At 38.1% G+C, this 16,035-nt stretch overlaps 1 protein-coding gene across 2 annotated transcripts in view; it reads right to left on the reverse strand.

Moving 5' to 3' along the window:
* Positions 1-16,035, reverse strand: part of ed (hemicentin protein echinoid) — an 88,229-nt gene that overhangs the window by 3,638 nt on the left and 68,556 nt on the right. The window contains exons 7-11 of one of the 2 annotated variants that reach the window (XM_074093224.1): positions 13,493-14,064; positions 12,605-12,974; positions 11,331-11,732; positions 9,930-10,069; positions 2,400-2,607 (exon numbers count right to left, since the gene is read on the reverse strand). In XM_074093224.1, the coding sequence (XP_073949325.1) occupies positions 2,400-2,607; positions 9,930-10,069; positions 11,331-11,732; positions 12,605-12,974; positions 13,493-14,064 (1,692 nt within the window). Of the gene's footprint in view, positions 1-2,399; positions 2,608-9,929; positions 10,070-10,349; positions 10,369-11,330; positions 11,733-12,604; positions 12,975-13,492; positions 14,065-16,035 lie in introns of those variants that run through there. The other variant, XM_074093225.1, reaches the window with a different exon arrangement.

The raw sequence follows: 16,035 nt of genomic DNA on the forward strand, positions 1-16,035 counted from the left end.
ATGGAATACATTCACTGCTAGGACCAGACCTTCAAGATTTTTACTACGATCTATTTTGCACTACCTACCTACAGCCAATACTTTTCTGCGATTTTTACCAGATCGTCAGTCCCCCTTGTATAATGCTCATCTTCATTTTGGCTTTATGGTACGCGGAATCACTCTTACAGATAAAAAGCTTCAGTCCTGATTTCAAAAACTTCCAAACAGCTGAAACGATTTTCATAAAATAAATCAAAAAAATTACGTAGGTATCGCTTTATTCAGCTATTTAGGTACCAAAGAAAAAAAACATTAAAATAGATTTACCCATCTATAGTTTTGGTAAACGAGCAAGTTGGTCGCCAGACGCCAAGTAGTCCTAGTGCCCATGAACACTAGACTATTGTAGGTGCATTGCATACCCGGAGAACTAAATTGAATATCCCGTGTGCCCGTATATCCCCGGCCACAGATTGAATAATAGAGGCGTCTAAAATATACTAAGTTACACTTCTCTGAATACCAGAAGGGCTTCAAAAGAAAGTTCTTTAAAAAATGATGATGATGACGATGGAATTGAAGTTTCGTCCGCGTACCATCGCGAGGAACCGACCGGTTTCAATCCGTGCAAATATGAAATTTAACAAGGTACTCGTTAGACAATTCAAACCCCTTTTAACCCAATGCAAAATGCGCCACGTCTGGGTCGGTGTAACCCAGTGTCAGTGGAAGTCATACATTAGTTAGGTAGGTACTGTAACTCCATTGAGGGAAATAAACATCAACAAAATGAAATCTATACACTAATATCTATATACTTATACTATTACTATAATATAATAATAATAATTAATAATAATATTATAAAGAGAAAAGATTTGGATTTTTGTATTTTTGGATGTTTGTTACAAATTAACTCAAAAACTACTGGACCGATTTTAAAAATTCTTTCTCTATTAGAATGCTAAATTATTCCAAAGTGTCATTGGCTATATTTATTATATACTAATTATTATTTTTTAAATTTTTTCTTATACCATTTTGTCGGCATAGTTTACATATATATTTGTGCAAAATTACAGCTTTCTAGCATTGATAGTCCCTGAGCAAAGCCACGGATAGACAGACAGACATGGCGAAACTATAAGGGTTCAGGTTTTGCCATTTTGACTACGGAACCCTAAAAACAGAATAAAATAATTATTTAAGGGGGGCTCCTATAAAACAAGCGTGTTTTTTTGCCGTTTTTGTAAAGGTAGGTAACTAATAGTTACCCGTTGTTATTACGAACTACGCGTTTTAATAACATTCGTTGTCACTAAAATGAATATTTCGGGTCGTGAATTATTATTAACACAGTTTTGTCATACTGCGAACTTTTTAGGTGATCCATACATCATAACGCCCGATACATCACGTAAAAAATTGATATGAAACGAATTTGATTAAGATTCGTGTTACATGTATAACTTATTTGGGACCAACGTCCAATCGATTTCTTGGGGACTACAAATACGTTTATTTAAGGATTGTTGAAGGTTGACAAATATAATTAACTACAGGTAACTTTCAGCGTCGACAATTACTTTACACCATAATTACGGTAAGTAACTACTTTATTTACTAAGAAATAACAGGTGATTATCTATGTAAGTTGGGGGGGACAGGTATGTTGATTGATATTTTCAAGAGAGTAGGTACAACATGTCAAATCAAAAGGTTTAACTGCTAGTCACAAACGAAGTGACATTGTAATGAAAGATATTGGAAATAAATTACTTTGATAGCAGATTTAATTATTCAGACATGTAGAGCGACATTTATTTGAATTCTGAAATCATAAATTTGACAAACACGCGCAAGTAATTAGTAAGTTCCAATTTAAATCTTTCAATGTGATACGTTTACGACAGATTTGACTTTAAAAAATTTGATCCATGTAAGTCTATACGTGATTTCAGTTAGTGAATGTCTTTGGATGGAGATCACGGATCGGGTGTTGCGGCGTGGTTCGTAACCTTACAATATGGTTCAACGATTTTGTTAAGGTCGGTGGACACCTTTTTTGAAAGTAGTAAACCTCGTGGAAAACCTTTTTGCGAAGGTTTCAATCTAACATGGATGGATTTTTCTTGGACGCGAAACTTATTCTTTTTAGTTACTGGTGTTAAACGGCTGTGGAAAACCGAGAGCCAATCATATCTCGGTGTAGGCTTTTATCACTGTATGAAGGTAATTTACAAGTATTTGGCGTATCTAGGGTTATTTTTCAAGGGGGGGGTTTGGGCTGTTTTTGTGTATTTATAGAATTTGGAATCGGTAGCCCAAAATCCTGAGGTGGGCACTAGATCATACTGGTTTGGGCACGGCCCACTCCTCCCCCCCCATATACGCCTATGATAATGAAGGATTCTTACCTATATGTTGATCCATCCGCTTCTTAGGCTTGTGCACGGAGGCGTAGGGATCTGAGCAGTACTCCTGACGGGAGTTCTGGCTGGCGCGCAGATAGTCCGCGGGCGGCGCGGGCGCAGGCAGGTGAGGGTACGGCGCATAGTCGTCTAGGGCGCCGTAGCCGCCGTGCGCTATCGGGTCGTAGCCATACGCGCTTTGTCGGTCCAGTTGCTGCGGGAAAAAGCTGAGTAAAGATGTGGTCTCTCGCAAACGCTGGCGATTGCATTAGACATCAGACTTATCATGATATAATAAATGATCATTAATTTCGGAAAGGCTGTAAGTCAAACCACTAGGCCACCATGCTCCTTTGATCAGCAATAGGTATCTATAGGTACAAGGTGATAATTAACTAACTGAAAACCAGAGTAGTTTGCTCAGAATCGAGAGTAAATAGAATCGATAACACTTTGTTGTTAATCAGGTTAGTACTGTGATTTATAGAGAACCTAACCAGTCGTAATCACATCGATTTATATTCTAAGAAAAATCTTATTAGAAATGGTATATTTTAATAATTATCTATGTAAGTATGCTTTTTTTTATGTAACAGCAGACAAACGAGCAGACGGTTCAACTGATGTTAAGTGATTACCGTCGCCTATAGACATCCGCAGCACCATCAGGACTGCAGATGCGTTGCCGGCCTTGCAAGAAATGGTACACTCGCTTTTTGAAGGTAGCCATATCGTAATGAGTTGGAAATCCTCGGCCGCCAAACTGTTCCATAAATGACACTACGTGCGAAGTAAAAAGGAACGCTTACACCGCACGGTGGATGACCGCCACCCATCAAGAACATTCTCTTGTGTAATGAAGACACTTAGATGTGATTTTCTTACATAATAGTGTTTATTTCAATGATAAGACTAGAAAGTTAAGTGTTAGGGTTATACAGTGTCGTGCGGAACGCATCTTGACGCATTTTAATGTGACGCCATAGCCCATAACCTAACCATAAAAAATAATTTTTAATACAAGCTTTTTTTGCTGACTGTTCTTTTAGTTGACTGTACCTACTTACATTGTCACCCAAACAATTTCAAGTCAATCTGACTACTGGAAGTTGGTCAAATTTAACTTGCAAGATTTGATTACAGACAGACAGACAACGGGACAGATGAAACTAAATAAAAGCTTGTTAAGACGGTGACGGTACGGAATCGCCGTGACGCATCGTATGCGCACCGCGCACCGCATCGCATGCTCTCCACACCGCTTCTTAAAATACGCAGACGGTGCGGAATCGCAGTGACGTGCCGCAAACGTCTCGACTTTTGGTGGATAGCATGCGCTAAAGTCCCGACGCGGCGGTGTGGCCGCTCCTAGCTAATGTCATCAAGGAATCAAGGCCGAAGAGCACATTATGACGTGAAGTCTAGGAGATTCTTCTATAAGAGCAGCGTCTATTTTTAACTCATTAGGGACAGCGTTACAGCGATCTTAGTATTAATTAAGTAAATCTCAACTACTCTTATAAAAAAATCAAAAATGAGTAAGAAACGTTAAACTTTCCATTATCAAACAAACAACAAGAAACCTTGTAAGGTATATATCTTCATTAGATACATCGTTTTGCCGACGTTAGCCGATTAATCTTCACTTTGTTATAAATCAATGCCGATCAAATACTCCGCAGGTGAAACTAATAACGTCGGTGCTTGGTAGAATAAATGTGGTTCTCAGGCAGTTTTTCCAAATCAGTTCAAAGTTAGTGAAATTTTGTTTAGTTAAAAAATAGCTTCTCTAGGCATCTAAAAATCTATTGTATGCAAGTCATAAATTTCAGTGATAAGTTGGACAATATTGCGTTCAAAGTTTAGTGATCAGGGCACCACTTTGTCGCCCGCAGGAGTGGCGAAACAAATAATTGAGATTTTTTTTTTTAACAAAAGTCAGTCAGTTTTGAAAAAAAATATTTATTTGATACAGTAACTCAACTTGCCTTACCTAAAATGTAGTGTAGTTTTGTTATTTGATTATATGTTTGTTATGTGTATTATACCTACAGGTGGCCCATTTATATCGGTCAGTATGGGAAAGTCTGAAACTATACGATGTACGAAAATTTCTTCTTAGGAACCATGGCATCGATTTTAATAACAAGAAAAATTGCATTCATGCATTTAAAAAAAACCTGTACTCAGTTCGGGAATCGAACCAGGTTGTTTTGAAAAAAAAAAACACACTATTTCTATTTAGATATCGATTATGTACGTCTTAAGAAGTAAATGTGTCCATGAAACATTATGTCTAAAATGAATAAAATGCATTGTTTTCACATACTTTAATTTATTTTAGTAGGTGTTCGAAGTTTTTTTTTTCAAAACAACCGGGTTCGATTCCCGAGCCGCAGTTGAATGCGACGTCGGGGACGGTGACTCAACGGGGTCACGCCGTTTTGTCACCAAATTAGTTTTACATATTTTTAATTATAAATATGTTTATAAGGTATTTATTGTATGGGCCAAGTTGCCTGAAATAAATGAATTTATTATTATTATTAAATGTGTGCGCGCCGGTTGGCACCGGTACGCACGCACACACTGAGAATTTAAGGAGGATTAAGTTTTCTTTAGTCAAGGCTGCGCTGCCGTCGGTGCCGTAAGTTTCGATTTTAGCTCGCTCATCTTGCGCTCGCTTCGCGAGATGATCACCTTTTACGTTCGCGTACTCGTACTTACGTATTTTTTGTATTAGGTATAGTTGTAAATTAGTGGTCTATTAAATTAAATGAAGTGTAATAGATTCGTGCAAGGACACATAAAAAAATAATAGATACCTACCTACCTATAAACAATATAGTTATAGTATTATATGTAGGTAAGCATGACTAGTATGTATACTACAGTCGCCATCACCATTCCGGCGAATTTATAAATAATATTTTTAAATCTTATATTTTTTTTAATATATAAAAATGAATCCCTATTTCCCTTGGTCACGGCATCACGCGTGAACGGCTGGATCGATTCCGCTAATTCTTTTTTTGTTGTGTTTGCTATTGTCAGGAGAAGGTTCTTATAAAAGAAGATTTAGAAAATTAAAAAAAAAACTATACCGGGGGCGAAGCCGCGGGCACCAGCTAGTTTAGTATAATAATAATAATATAACGGCATATAATCTGTCTGGTTTCTCTAGATACAGACATTAGACAATTGTTAGTTAACTTTCGTACTAATATTATTTGCCGGTAGGTAATTAATCTAAAATAGATGTCGACAACCCTAAGCGTCAACGCAGTTGGCAGTTAAGTCTCCTAAAGGGTCGGAGTGGACCTACTTCTCCTCTTTTACTATGCTTATATTTACTTTACAATATGTAGAATCACCCAAACTCATTATCTCCATAACTTCAAACTAGAACTCGGTTTTTTACACCCACAAACTTTAAAATCGAATATCTGAAAACTACGTATTTCCATGTTGAAACTTTAAAAATTCTTAAAAAAATAAGTTTACAACTTAGAGACCTAGTTCTTTGTGTATTGAAAAGAGCATCTTTTACACCTTTTACACTATACGCCGGTATTAATAACTCAATACCGCCGAAGTGGTCCCTTTTGCATGAGAACGTCACAAATTGTTACCTCTCGCGTACGCTAGTGCAAAGCAGTGCCTTACATATGGAATATTGGTTAGTACCTAACAACACACTGAACACGTGTAAGGCTTGTAATCTCAATAGGTTTATGTAGTTGAGTATGGTGAACACATTTGTATGAAACAAACACAAACATGGCAAACATTAAGTCACTTGAACAAAAGCGATCTTATACCTGAAAGGGTTTTCTACTTACTCGTATAAGTATATTATGTACTCGTTGTAGTGCTTGGCGTTACATGTGGAGCTTGTGACCTTGCTCCATAGTGAGCTGCTTATTATTACTTTGATTCTGCTTATTAGTCTATAGGATGTGTCATTATCCGTCTTACGGTAAGCGAAGGCGTTTCCATAGAAAAGACCTTTATTTACTTTGTATGTTCTTATACGAGTAATTTGTGTTACACAGTAGCAGCGTTAGGGTAGGGCACGATGGAGCGACCGTCCAGGGCGCCAGAATTAAAGGGGCGCTTGAAGCCTATACCTTCTAGGAAATTCCCAAAAGTTGGGGGCGCCGTGGAAATCTCGCCCAGGGCGCTGATATATCATTATTTCTATAGTTACTAATAGGTAATCTTTGGTCATTATGATACAAAATCATCAACATACAGGAACTTACTTAGTATTGAAATAAACCTACTTTTATGTAGCGGTAACTTTTTTCACACAAAGATTTGGGACTACCTGCCATATTAAAAGTTTTAGAACTTAGAATAAGCTATCCAGTGACATATTTAACAAGAATTCCATGACAAAGTCAAGAGCGTTTACACCTGCTGAGCTGGCAACGTTGCATTTTTGTTAGTTTTTCTCGATTATTCCATAAAAATTGAATGAAAATTAAAAATGGTGTCAGATAGAACACTTCTTAATATATAAGTTAATGTGTCTACTATTTTCTAATTCGTTTTTTTAAAGAATATAAAAGTCTATAATGAATAATTATTTGAGTAGACACATTAACTTATATATTAAGAAGTGTTCTATTAGACAACATTTTTAACTTTCATTCAATTTTTATGGAATAATCGAGAAAAACTAACAAAAATCCAACGTTGCCAGCTCAGCAGGTATAAGCGCTCTTAATTATACCTAATTAAAAATTTTCTCAAACGATTCTACTTGGGCGTGGAAATAGTATCTACATTATTAAATATTTTGTTACACTTATCAAATACTAGCTGTTGCTCGCGACTTCATCTGCGATGAATTCGTTAACCGTTATCGCGCAGAAACTATGCAATTATCCGGGATAAGAACTATTTATATCCAAACGAAATTTCATCATCATCACAATTGGTTAACCGTGAAAGCATAACAAAAAAGCAAACGCATGTTTCACATTATTATTTACAAAATATGCATCACATTCATATTTACTGAGTTACACACGAAAAGCATTAAACTGTCGTGAACATTTCAGGTGGAAATAAAAATAAAACAAATATGAATACGTAGGTATCTTGTTCTGGAATAGAAACTCATAGACATGAATCTATTAATAATGCACTATCAGACATTGATTACCCCACGAGACGCAATCGCACATCTATTTCAGAATAAGATTTCCATTAACAATTTTAGAGATTGGTCTCAATTATAGATCGCGAAACGTTTGTCTGGCGAGCTGCAAGCTCCGTAACCGCATTAAGCTTCATATGTGGATATTGAGGATACCTTTCTATTATAATTATCTGTTGGTAGTAATATTTGGATAAATAAATAGAGTGTAATTTGATACGAATTCTACAATAGAGTACCTTATATTCGATAATTGGCTCACCTATTTCGCACACACCTTTGGAGTAATGTCTTTAGGGCGATCTTTTTTTACATGCGATCTTTTTTACAAGCTTTTATTTAGTTTCACCAGTCCCGTTGTCTGTCTGTCTGTAATCATCTTGCAAGTTAAATTTGACCAACTTCCAGTAAGTAGTCAGATTGATTTGAAATTTGAAATACTTATGTGAATCGCGTGACAATACAATAATCTAGTTGTGACATCTCCGTCTTAATAGCATCCACATGGAATTTGGTATGTAAATGTAGTTTGGGTGACAATACAAGTACAGTCAGCAAGAAAGCTTGTATGAAAAATGTTTTTTTTTTTGGTTAGGTTATGATAAATATAGATAAGATAGGCGATACAAAAACAGTTATTTCATTGTTCGGTCGTACAGTCGGCCCATGAAAATGTTGAGCAATTTAGTACTTTGTCAAATTAAACCAGATCAAGGCAGAGTGGTACGCGTGATGAAATATGTTGTTAATTTCAATGTGACATGGTTTTAAGTTGCATATCATTTTCATGGGCCGACTGTACCTACAAGCAATTTTTATGTTAGAGAAAAATCTATCGTCGTTAGTTGTTTTTTTTTTTCATCGAACGGATAACAAAACAATAATAACAGATCTTTTAATGATTCTGTGAAATCTGAGTAAAGAGCGATATCTTATTCCAAATCTTATTATCGTAACAAACCCGGGATTTAATGAGTGAAAATGTTAGTAGGTACTTATAATTTTATGCGTAAAGTAATGTACATAATAATAAATTATTCAACGAAACTTAACCACCATAAACGGTATTTGGGCATTTCTATCTACCGCTGTACCCGATTTCAACAAAATTTGGGAGGTAGACTCAGTCCATGATTCCGAGCTGGAAAAACAGGGTCTCCAAATGTGTCCCCAGAATATGTACGATTTTTTCTTAACAATTTTCGTAATCAAAAGTCCAAAGGTTTGCCAAAGAGCGATAGAGCGTAGCATATTAGGCGTGAAACGGATGGACAGAATCCGGAACACCACGTTGGGCTCAAAAACACGTATATCCGACGTTGGGAAAAAGACGGCTAAGCTAAAATGGGACTGGGCTGGACACGTCTGTCGCATGCACCCACTAAGGTGGGCTCGCACCGTTACATGGTGGGTGCCGGAGAATGGCCAGCGACATCGAGGCAGACCGAGAAGAAGATGGCGGGACGATCTGGATACATACCCAAAGGACTGGCATGACATTGCGTCAGAACGGGAGTTGTGGAGGTCAAGAGGGGAGGCCTTTGCCCAGCAGTGGGACACTATACAATCTAATAAAAAAAAATCGTAACATACAATATTTTGGGGACACATTTGAAGACCCTGTATTTCCAGCTCGGAACCATGGACTGAGTCTACCTCCCAAATTTTGTTGAAATCGGAGAGATAAACTCAGAGTACAATTGTAGATAACGAACGAACGGTATGTATTGGTGTGCAATAAAGAGTTATTGTATTGTATCGTAGAAATGCCCATTTCCTAAAGTGGGTTCTATTATTTTAATAATTAACTGGGAGTAATTAATTATTAAGGGGTCGCTATAACTAGGTAAGGATAGACGAATACCTAAGCTGTTTTCAAGTTATTTTTCGGAAATAGCGGGATTAACAGCAGACTGAGCAAGGCCTATGGCAAGGTTACCATTTTTGGCACAATTTTGAAGCTTTGGCTGTATACAAAGTGGTGCTTTTCGCGACTGCCTGGCTAGACGGCTGATTCAGACAGTCCCCAGGTAAACTTGATCAACGATTAAACAAAAGGTATTTAACGTTTTAAATTTGGCAGTCGCAGACATACTGACGAATTTGACATAAAAGTCAGTTATGGAAAGGGTTGGCACTTTTTGGAAATTTACTCAATCTTTACCGATCATAGAAATTATCTAATGGATTCCCTTTAGTTAAGTCCGACTTCTGGCAGTCTAGCGTTAAAACAAATAAACTAAGAGCTTTTACACGTTAACGTTTTTAGGAGCGGAATCGTAGAGACATTATGTCCCCACGGTTACTCGCCGCCGTGTTTGTAAACTAACGTGTAAATTCTCTAAAACGTGATGTAAGGCTAAGGTTACTTGATGCTGCGCGTGCGGCGGCGGCATGGCGGCGCCACCAGCGGCCGCCATCTTCATCTGCCACAGCGAGTCTTGAGAGTTGACGCTGCCACCATTGTTGCTGTTCGTGTAACTGTTCTCTATGTACCCCATGTTCACCCCTACGACACAATAAAAATGAAAGTTAATTAACATTTATGACATATGAAAAACTACAAATGAAATAGTTTAAATATGCTTATTTGTTGACGATAATGTACTATACCCTTTGCATTGTTGTCGCACCCACGAACAAACAATAAAAACCAATCTGGTGAATGGAAGTGGGCGACAGAGAAAAGTTGAAAAAATTTCGATCGCGTCTTAGTTAAACTAAAGCTGGTCAAACAAAATTCACAAGTTTAACCAACGTCGGCACGAGCTTACATACCTTTTCTGTTCACGCCGTCGGTTGCTAGTCCTCGGTAAGCACAATAGAAAAATCGATATAAATCAACTCACAATCTCTCATTCAAGCTTCCATTTAAATCTACACAAGCGTACCTAAATGATTCGAGGAGGTAGAACAAATTACAGGTAAATTTAATACGGCGTAATTATTAAATAACCCTGTATTCATAAACGCTTATTATAGTTACTTGGCTAAACGAGTTATGTATTTTTCACAAAGTCGCTTTTGAAAGGGACTAAAGATATTGATAATTATATTTAACTGAAATAGGTTTATTAAAGTTTATGCGAGTAACGGGGACTGGAAAGTTTGTGCGGGACGTGACCAAAGCCGTACTAATTGAAATAATTGAGCAATATCAACACAATAAAAACGGGATTTAATTTCATAAATGTTTCGTTTGCCTCGACATTTTGGCTGTATTGCTGCGGCTATGGTCACGAGAACTGTTTATACCTATCGTTCCGATTGTATTTTTTATTAAAGTAAGTAGGTAAAACTCGAACATCAGAAGCCATAATTAGAAAAATCTCATTCATCCCAATCCTAAACCAGCACAAAGCGCGGTACAAAGCATGATTTAATTTTAGAATCGTATCAATAAATATATATTAGCGCCTTACACCGCCTCGCCTAAGGATGTAGACAGTTTTTATATTCATTGTTAAGATACTTTTTTTGCTCGACTGTGCCAGATGGAGGCGCATGATTTTTTGTGAGTTAGCCGAATTATGCGACATAATTTGAAGTAGGGTTTTATTAATACAAAGAGGATTTAAATCTACAATCCAAAGTTTGGTAGGTTTCTGAACGCTTTTGCAAATGCATCGAAAGAATTAAATAACTTAACAGGTACCTAGTGTTCGTGGAAAACCTCGTAACAATCCAGCTTATTGCATACTTTAAAACTTTTTCGAAATTACATTATTTTTGCATTTGTAGATATTGTAAATATTGTATTGAGTACTTACAGTCGGCGTTGGTCATGTTCTGTGGGTGTTGTTGCGCGTGCGCGGTGTGCGGCGGCTGATGCGGCGCCAGGTGGTACCCGTACCCGCTCTGCGACGCGTACACGGCACTCTTCGAATCATCCAACGCCAGCGCCAAATCCATTGAATGTTCCAGGGCCTTGTTTTCCATCCCCGAACTGGGATAGTACGGCGGCGGAGCCTGGTTCTGAGGCGTCACCATAGACGGGCGCATCGAATCCATCTCGTACTCTTTAGCGGTCTCTTTTTTACTTTCGTTGCGCTTGCAACGGCAGAATACGAACAATAAACTCAGGAACAGAAGGAATACGAGACAGGATATGAGGATGGCGACGAGAGTGGCTGTGTTGAGCGCGGATGCTTCTTTGATGTACGGCGGCCCAACTGTAAACGCATGTTACGCTATAGTTTATCATTTTCGCGTTTCCGCTCCAAATACTTAAGCGATAAAGTGTAGTGTAAGTAAGGTAAACGTCCGAGTGCTCGACACGCTGATGCCCATTAAACGACACCCTGCTGTCATCTCTATTGCTAATGACATAAGATTAAAGATGCCAACTATTGGGTCAGTCACGAGCGCTCGTACGTTTTAAGCGGAGATCTTCGCTTCCAGCTCCCAGCGAGCAGGATATCCGGCATGTATATCGTCTCTCACTGTCAATATCAATTCAAAGCGCCCATTGACCAATGTGACACCCAATAAAGCGAACTATTGCGTTCACTATCGCTATACATTAATTACGACTAAGTGCCCAGCGTAGGATAGTAGCGATCTATGACCCGATACACGTACCTATATATGTAATGAAGTACGTAAGATAGTTGAAATTAATTTATTGATCTGGATAATGAAGAGGGCTTTTATTTAGCAATGGGTAGATGTGGGCCGATACTTGTACGAGTATCTTCAGAGAAACAGATTACTTAAATTCCGGTAATTGTAGAAGGAAATATAAAATCCGATAATGTATTAATCATATTGCGTTGCGATGGAGTGGCATCAATAAAGATTTAAACATTGAAAATTGGATCATCGTTCAAAATATAAAAGTACATAAAGCTCTCAGAGTAGACGGGGAAACTTCCGCACGGTTGCTTCAGTATTATTATATTATATAACATTAGATATCAATAAATCACTACAAAACTTATTAGATAGGTATTAATAAATTTAGAGTGCAATGCTTTGTGAGAATCAAGTAAGCATAGATTTAAAAGCACAATTGGTAATACGATTCAAATATGCAATAACTCACTGTCTGCCTCGGTGTAATCGCTGCAGACCTCCTGGTTGATTTGGAGGCAGAGTTTGAGCCGCAGCCTTGGGTTTTGGTCGGCGAGGGGTCGGGGGTCGCGTGGTGAGACGGGCTCAAGCGCGGCCTCCTGTGCTGAGGGAGCTACGCCCGACAGCCGCAAAGGCACGGTGTCTAGGACCCGCCAGCCCGCCCCAACGAGGGCTTCTGCCACGCCAAGCAGCGGCAGGCAGGTCGCGCCCACGCTGAACGCGATCGTCCGCGACCCCGGCTCAAACGTCACCTGCTCCGGCGCAGGGATCTTATCCACCTTCGTCGTGACCGTGATCTCGTTAGAGTAGTTACTCTGTCCCTTCGTGTTCACCGCTTTCACCTGAAGCAAATTACGCGTATTAGACCCGAGTCAGCGTAAGAATGGACTTAGTGCACACACTAAAGCGTGTCGAAAAAATTAGCGAAAAACAAAAACGTGGCAGCAAAACAAAGGAATGAACGGCACGCCCAAATGATTTACCTTGAAGGCATATGTCAGATGCTGTCGGTAGCGATACGAATGGAAAAGAAAATAATAAATAGTTAATCACAAGTGAAATTCATGTCTCGCAAGAGGCCGCGCAATCGTGAACCCTTATTTAGATTTAGCTTTGCCTATTTGTACAAACGTCGATGATTCCCAAGATTTGTATAAACTTGACACATTATTTGGAGCTGAGGTCCTGCGTTGCAAATCGTTCAATGTCGTCTCTTACCCTTTTAGCCAATTTCGGAAAGAAATATCGCGTACTCGAGGGACACATCAGTTTTGCATTTAGACATAGCATTGATAAATTGCTTTTTTAATATTACATTCTGCGGAAAAATATTTACGGAATTTATTTGTTTCAAACTTACCTTGAAGGAATAGGAGTTGTGTTGGTCGAGCCTCGTTACGTTGCAGGGGTTGGAGCGTCCGCAGTCGTATTCCATCCAGTCGTGGAGCGCCGCGTGGTCAGCGGCGCAGTCCGCGGCGCCGGTGCCGCCCAGCGCGGCCGCGCGGCGGTACCGCACGAAATACTTCGTACTGGACAGCCCGCCATCAAACCCGGCTTCCCATTTCAGCGTCACATAAGACGGCCCCACTTTCTTACTCATCAACGCTCGCGGCGATTCTGGCGCGCCTTTTGGCTGTAATCGGATCTGCGGTCGCACGCTACCGAGTGAATTTTTGACGTTGCAGTAATAATCTCCATAATCTTGGGGCTTGACGTTCCTGATTTTTAGTACGCTGAAGTAGGAGTCGTTATTGTCGGTGCTCGTGTTTATTTCGTAATGGCCGTCGGATGACATCTGCAGCGGCGCTGAGTTCGAGCCGTAAAACCATTGAAATTCCGGTTTCGGGTACGCTTGCACTCTGCAAGATATTTCGGCCGTTTCTTTGACGTCGTAAGCCACTTTAGTTTGCTGTCGAATCGGTATTGGTTCATCTACACAAAAACAATAATAAACATAGAATAAGTAAATTAAAATTTACATTACGGCTCACTAATATGTTGCATAAAATCGATTCTCATAATTTAGTTTCTCATAACAACCTTGAGCAGAATCATCATATCACCGAATTACTTTTAGCATATATTTTTTCTCATATTATCATTTCCCATAATTTTATAAAGCAGAATATTATAGTACTTTTCGGGTAGGATGGGTACGGTGACACATCTCATTAAGCAATTAAAGGGTTGTGACAATGTAAATTCGAATCGATTTATTGCGATTCTCGATTAAATATGCTAAGGGTGTGTAATCGATTTTATTAGTGATTGTTTAAATTTTTAACTAGTTTTTGCCTGCGGCTTCACCCGCGTAGCAAGTGTTTTTGCTTGTCTATCGGGATATCACAAACCATGCGGTCTTCTTTGGCACTATATCAAAACTAATAACGGTAAAAAAAATAACAAAAACCGTAATAACAAAATTGAATAACAAAGTAGCAGTTCAAAACATCAAGCAATACGAAACACTTGAAACAAAGACGCATTTAAGGACCTTCGCTCTCGTACTAATTGACAGATGATGCGAGTCAAACGATTTGACAAGATTGTGGAATAAGCAAAGTCAAGCTCTATTGTAATAGAGTTCCGTTTTGCGCGATGAAAGTTGACGAGATTAAAATGTATCTTATTAGTTTTATAACAAAATATTATATTTTTAAGTGATTTGTGTTTATTATTACGAAATATATTAAGCTAAATGGAGAATTTTTTTTTGTTCTTTTAAGATTCAAGTATATTTATTTATAAAATATTGGCCTGAAACATTCATGGCGTGGAATGGAAAAAAAAACAAATGTCACCGTACCCAAGCTAACCGAAAAATACTATAACACCACATAATATTGATGAGAATAATATTTATATGTTCGAATAGTTCCTATGCAGTAAGACATATCGCATAATTACACACTTTTTCGCACTTTACATAAGAATAATAAAAAGCAGAATAAAATTTTACTAAACAACATTCCTTGGTGTCAAGTGTCCAAGATAAAAAAAAAACAAATTAGTTCTATATTAACCTAACCTTTATTGGCAGCAGTAAGATTCTGGCGCTTCGCCGGCCACTGCCGCGGCACGCTCGCTCGGCTCGCACGCTGTTGTGGTCGCAGTTCTAACCTAACCCGACCTACTATGTAGCTGCTGTTCTGTTCTGGCGCTTTGCCTGCTGCTGTTACAGTACGCTTACTTTGTTGGCCTTACTTTAACCTATACCCATTCTTATGGTAGCTGTTAGTTCCTTTAACTATGTCGTTACGCCACGTTAAAGTCAGCGCTATTTAAAATTCCGTAAAAATACAATACTCCAAACTAGTATTTTGCTATGCCATTATGTCATATAAAGATTGGCGATACTAACGTTCTTCTATTTAATATTCTGCAGAAGTATATTCGGCGATAAGAGTGTTCTGCTATTTAATATTCTGAGAAATTACTATTATTCGAACTGATAATTATGCAAAAGTGTCATTCGGCTAAAAAAAATATGAGATACTTGTTATGCGAAGTGTATTTCGGAGAATCGATATTATGCACGATAAAGGGAACCCGTATATTATTTTATAATAATAAACGTTTATTGCAGACCAGGGTCCATAGACAGTTAGTAACATGTAATCCTATTTAAAAGGGTTAGTAACACAAAGAAATAAAATTATCATCAAAATTACCAATTAAAATCAAAATAAAATACAGTCAGAATTAAAGTTAAAATTAAAATTCATTTATCGAATAAGTATTCTAATTCGGTTATCTATTATTTTCCCGAAAATTAGATGCCATAATGATACGAATGTAATACGTATTGTTTTCCATATTATTAAGTGCAATAATATTATTTAATAGAATATTCAAATGCCATACTAAATAGTGTTTAATTTGATTATGATTGATTAAAATTAC

This window comes from Choristoneura fumiferana, chromosome 10, assembly GCF_025370935.1.
Source record: "Choristoneura fumiferana chromosome 10, NRCan_CFum_1, whole genome shotgun sequence".
Lineage (NCBI taxonomy): Eukaryota > Metazoa > Arthropoda > Insecta > Lepidoptera > Tortricidae > Choristoneura > Choristoneura fumiferana.